The sequence below is a fragment of the Corapipo altera genome, unplaced genomic scaffold, assembly GCF_003945725.1.
Source record: "Corapipo altera isolate COAL_440 unplaced genomic scaffold, ASM394572v1 RXGC01000072.1, whole genome shotgun sequence".
NCBI lineage: Eukaryota > Metazoa > Chordata > Aves > Passeriformes > Pipridae > Corapipo > Corapipo altera.
This window is the reverse complement of record NW_020884943.1, coordinates 1728598-1734115: the sequence shown is the minus strand read 5'-3', so window position 1 is coordinate 1734115 and position 5518 is coordinate 1728598. Positions and strand designations below refer to the sequence as shown.

Genomic DNA, 5518 nt, shown 5'->3' with positions numbered 1-5518 from the left:
GACCTCATTACTCTTTACAACCACCTGAAAGGAGGGTGTAGCCAGGTGGGGGTTGGTCTCTTCTTCCAGGAACCAGCAGTAGGACAAGAGGGCACGGTCCTAAGCTCTGCCAGGGGAGGTTTAGGTTAGATATTAGGAAGAAATTCTTTACAGAGAGAGTAATCAGGCATTGGAATGGGCTGCCCAGGGAAGTGGTGGATTCTCCGTCCCTGGAGGTTTTTAAGATGACACTGGATGTGGCACTTAGTGCCGTGATCTAGTAACCTTGATCCTGCCGTGGATCAAGGCTTGGACTCGATGATCTCGGAGGTCCTTTCTAACCCGTCTGATTCCATGATTCTATGAATGGTCGCGGGCAGCGCTGAATCCCGGCAGCGGGAGGAGCCGGGAAGATGCCGGTCCCCGCCCTCCCCCGCAGCCGGTCACATGCAGCGGGCGGAGCCGCCCGGGGCGGGTTGATCCCCGCTCCGTCCCGCCCCCTCTTCCCGGCTCTCCCGTCCCGTCCCATCCCGTCCCTTCCCGTGCCGTGCCGGCGGCGCGGTGGGAGCGCGGCCGGGGGAGCTGCCGGGGGTGCCGATGGATCCCGGCGCTGAGGCGGAGCCGCTGCTGCCCCCGCGGCGCTGGCGGGCGGCCCGCGGGCTGTGGCGCTCGGCCGAGCGCGGTGAGTGAGCGCCCGGGGCGCTGGGGCGGGCGGCGCTTCCCCGCGGGGCTGGAGCGCTCCCGGGAGCGGGGCGGGCGCGGGATTAGGGCACGGCGCTAGGACACGGCACTAGGACACGGCACTGGAGCCCCGGGCTCCGCAGCCCTGCCCCGGCTGCTCCGGACGCTGAGCGAGCCGCTGTCGCGGAGCTCAGTCCCGCTGCAGCCCCGGGCTTCGGGGGTTCCTTATGTAATTTTATTCTTTTTTTCTTGCTGAAGCGCTGGCGAGTTTTCTCTCGAAGCCGGTGACTGTCGGCGGTCTGGTGCCTCAATTCCCCCCACCCCTTCCCTCCTCGGGATAGAATCATTCGGAGACCGCAGGTTCCTTGTTTTTAGGGTATCGCATCACCTAAGCGAACCTTCGCTTCTTTTTTTTGTTGCGTGTTCGTGCGGTGCCAGAAGCGCAGCGGGGTCTCGGACGGGTCCTGTGTGCCCGAACCGAGCAAGGGCTTTAATCATCGTTTGTGACTAAGTGTCACTTGCCGTGACTAAGAGTTGCAGAGTAAGTTGGATATCCATGGCAGAATGCATGGAGAAATTGCTAAACTAAACATTTTTTGCTGATTTCCCTGTTTTATTTTTATACTATGAACAGTTGCTTAGATTCCACCATTCCAAAATCTCTACCATCAACACTAGGCTTGCTGCGTGCTCCAAGAACCTAAAGCTTTTGCTGCCCTTGCCATCCTTTTAAAAATACTATTCCTTTAAACAACTTTATCTCTAGTGTGAGATGGCACGAAAAAGATAAAGTCTTTACTTCGTGAGCCTGGCTTGTCTCTGTGATCAGTCTTTCTTGCGCCGTGGTTCATATCGGGATCAGCACAAAACTGTGCTGTGGCCGATGCTCAGATAAAGGGTGACATTTAAAAATTGCTTGCAGTCTTTGTAGAAAATTGATACCATTGAATCACGGGGAACATAAAATTGTCTGGGACTCAGATCAGTGGCATTGCGTGGTGTCTGGAGAGCATCGTGGTAGTAGTGGGACGGGTTCTTTCCTGTTGTATCCGTGTTGTGATTGCTGTCTCCTCGGAGGAGACGGTATGAAGTGCTCCTTGGGACTCTTTCCCTCTGTGGGAAGGTTATGCTAGCACATATTTTTTGTTAATTTAGCCCCTCTCAGCTTTTTATTTTTATATTTTTTTTTCCTTCCTCATTTTGATTGTAATTGCCTTTGTTTCTCCCGTTGGCTTAATTGCCAGGTTAGTTCCTCAAAGGTCCCTGGTTCAAGTGAACACAAGTGGCTGCCTTTTATTTTTTTGTATAAATATCTTCATGTAGATTTCTTAGTAATGGGTTTTGAAAAGTATAAGTAAGTGGCATAAGTAACTAATTTAGTGATGTTTTATTTCATTTTGTGTACTTTCACCCCTTACTCTGTCTTGAACTCTGATCTGTTTGGTGTGGTAATAAACACTCTCGGGACAAATTAAAAATGCATTTTATTTAGTTCTCATCTGACTGGAGATTCCTGGTGGTTTTGGAGAGAACAAAACCAATCTAAACTACAGTACCTTTATTCAACAAAAGTAAAATGACTAGGATACTGGTGCCTGATTTTTCCAGCTTCACTTGACTGTACACTTTGTCAAGCAATAATTTGATTGAATGCCAAATATGTTGCGTGTTAGGACTTGTCTCTGTGTAGCCTTATGGTAGCAATTTAACTACTAATGTAATCTACCTACTTAAGCCATTGTTGTGGAGCTTCTAGTAACTAATAAGGAAGCTGTAGGCTTTATCCAAAACAAGTGATTCTTATTTCTTTTTACCTTCATAGGTGCTGGAGCTGATAATGACCTTTACATAAACCAAGCTGTAGTATTTATTGAAGATGCAATACAGGTAAATGTAACTTCTTTGAGAGATATTACGCTTCCCGTGCTGGATGTTTGTCACACATTCTGCCACTTTTAAAGTTTTTCTGTGTTCGGGAAGCCTTTATGTCACGTCATCTCGATTCACAAAGCAAAATCAGAATTCCGAATTCCTGTGGTACACAAGTATCTGTAAACTTCTGCCCAGGAGAAACATTTTTCCACGCAATGAAATAATCTTCTCTTTAAGGTTTTCAAAAGAGATGATGTTTTGTGGAGTGGCTTTCATGGTGGTTTTCTTGTTTGTTTGTTTGGGTTGGTTTGTTTGTGGGTTTTTTTGAGAGTGACTAACCTACTTCTAAGAGAAATTGAGCAAACCCTGTGTAATTTGCCTCTCAATCTGACTACTTGCGCGCTTTAAGAGCTGGTAAAAGCTGAAGAGTTTAAGGCTGACTTCAAGTGAGAAGCCTTTTTTGCTTCAGCTGAACTTGATACCGTTGGAAGTCTTCATTCTCTCTTTGTCCCTCCTTTACTGGCCTTTACTGCAGGTTCTGAGATCTGTTATCTCCCAGTGAGTGGTTGCAGGCAGTGGGAATGCTGGAGGGCAGGTTTTGAGCTCTCTTGCTGCACTGAGATAGCTTTTGGTTGTGAGGTTTCCAGGGATCAGATGTATTTAAGCTGTGCCCACCTTTCTAGAATTAGATATTTCTCAGGGTAACAGCAGCCCAGGAGCCATTGCAGAGAAGGGACTGAGCAGATTTTGGCAAAAGCCAAAATTCTTTCTGAAGGATCATGGGGACTTCCTTGACCTTAATGCATGTTTTATTCAAAGACACATGTTGAGGTTTCTTATATTCAGGATTAATTTGTTTGCATCTTGTGGAAAAGAAAGACAAAAGAAGGTCCAGGAGTGGAATGAATGCTAGAAAGGTGAATTAAGTGGGTGGATCATTTTGGCAAGTACATGGAGTAATCACTGATTTGTTACAGGTGCTGTTATTTGTAATGATGGCAGTGCTTTCTTCAGGTGTCTCCCACACAGTTTGATTACCTGAGCAGCTCTGTGGTCTTTAGATAGGAGAATTTCTTTAAAATCTTTCCCTTTTCACACACATAGGCTACATCTATGGTCATGGGTGACTTATACTTTAATAATGAATAACATGTACTTAATTTTGTTTACTTTGGTAACTTGATCTTTGTCTTTGAGGCAGACTGAATGTAATGTTTGAATTATCCTTTTTTGCTTCCTGCCTTCAGTATCGATCCATAAATCACCGCGTGGACTCCAAATCCCTGTGGCTTTATCGATGGTACTATTCAAGGACTTGCCAGTGGTAAGAACTTGGTTATTCCTTTTGCTTTTTCGTTTAGGAGTAAGTCTTTCTGAAAAATTACTCTTCCATCTTTCTTTTTTGTTAAACAATTAGATGACTCTGCATTTATCCTAATGAGAACTTACTGTAGGAAGCAAGGGGATGTGAACATGACAGAAGTGCAGAGCAGCCAGTTATATGAAAGTGTGATCACGTAGGTGGCTCTTTGGAACAGCTGTAGGACTGCTGCATGAATGGACTGTGAGCACGATTTACAGCACTGTGTGTTAAGAGTTTTCAAAGTGTCTATTTCTAAACATTCTAAACAACAGTAAGATTTTTTTTTTTGCAGCTGTTAGTCCCAAAAGAACACCACCTGAGGTTGTTTGGTGGTCAGCAGTTGCATCACTAACACAGGCAACAACATGCTGGTGTTGCCTGCAGGAGCTGAGGGAAAAAAAACCTCCAGAGCAGTTTAATTGGAGATAAGAAAAGGGTTTAATTTGTGCCTAGACATAAGATTACAAGATGCACCGGCCGTGTACAGGTGTTACAATTTATAATATTGCTTGTCCAATCCCAAGTGTGTCCACCCCGTAGCTTTTGCCCTGGTCCACCCCTGTCCCACCCCCTTGGAATTGGTGCTGGGGACTTTTCTTCATCATCTTCATCTTCTTCAGAGCACAAAGGGTACACAGTCACACAGTTCTTGACTGTACTTTTGCGGTTCAGGCCAGGGCAAAAGTGTCCTTAAACAAAAGGGCCTGCTCTTAAAGAGAGACTAAACATTTTCTACTGGAATTCAGGGGAATATGGGAGCATGGAATGGGGTATGTAGGGGTTGAGGAATGTGTAAACTACTGTGCTAAAGGGTAAAGGAATAAGGGCTGCTGCTTCTAAAATCTACTTCTACTTATATAACTACTTATAAAGCTTATAAAAATTAGAAAAACCAAAAAACTAGAAGAATCTTAAGGCATCACTAGTAAAGTGCTGCCTTCTAGTCTAACCCATTTGTGTTAAATATGTTATTATACAGCTTGGTTTACTTCTAAGGAAAGTGCTTTTACTCTTAAGTATTTTGTCATTCATTTGACACATTTTGTGGGTGTTTTTTGGGGGGTTTATTTGTTGTTTTGTTGTTTGTTTGTTTGTTTTTTAAATTTCATCTCTCTCCAAACAGGATTTTGAGTTTGACCATCACTATAATCCTGGCTTTGGCCTTCGTTGAAGAGCCTTCTTCGCTCACCATCACGTCGGATGTGCGGTACCGCCTTCCCGCTTGGAATCCGCCCTGTGGCCTGACCGAGAGCCTGGAGCTGCTCTGCTTCCTGGTGTTTGGGGTTGATGTGGCCGTGAAGGTGAGCGTTGGATGAAACAGTTGGTGTGTTGTGTAGCCCGGTGTCCGTTTTCCCCATCCACCTCTCACTTAAATCTACCTTTATTTAGTTCTTGTAGGAAAGAAAAAAAATCTCTGAACAATGTATTTATGTTTGGATTTTGGAGCGCTCTTAAACAGCACTGGTTTAAAACTACAAATACTTGGGAAAAAATTGGTGTATACTAAGATAGATATACTATATATATTGGAATATATATATATACACACACTATGTATATTGGAATATATATATATACACACTATGTATATTGGAATATATATATACACACACTATGTATATT

At 44.7% G+C, this 5518-nt stretch overlaps 1 protein-coding gene across 6 annotated transcripts in view; it reads left to right on the top strand.

Moving 5' to 3' along the window:
- The first annotated feature begins 548 nt into the window (after window positions 1-548).
- TPCN2 (two pore segment channel 2) overlaps window positions 549-5518 on the top strand; it is a 65886-nt gene continuing 60916 nt past the window's right edge. For all 6 annotated transcript variants that reach the window (XR_003530726.1, XR_003530725.1, XR_003530727.1 and 3 more), the window contains exons 1-4: window positions 549-661; window positions 2483-2547; window positions 3780-3856; window positions 5019-5196. Coding sequence is in view for 2 of the 6 variants with exons in the window: in XM_027662193.1 (XP_027517994.1) it covers window positions 577-661; window positions 2483-2547; window positions 3780-3856; window positions 5019-5196 (405 nt within the window). In the remaining 4 variants the exon portion in view is untranslated. The remainder of the gene's footprint in view (window positions 662-2482; window positions 2548-3779; window positions 3857-5018; window positions 5197-5518) is intronic.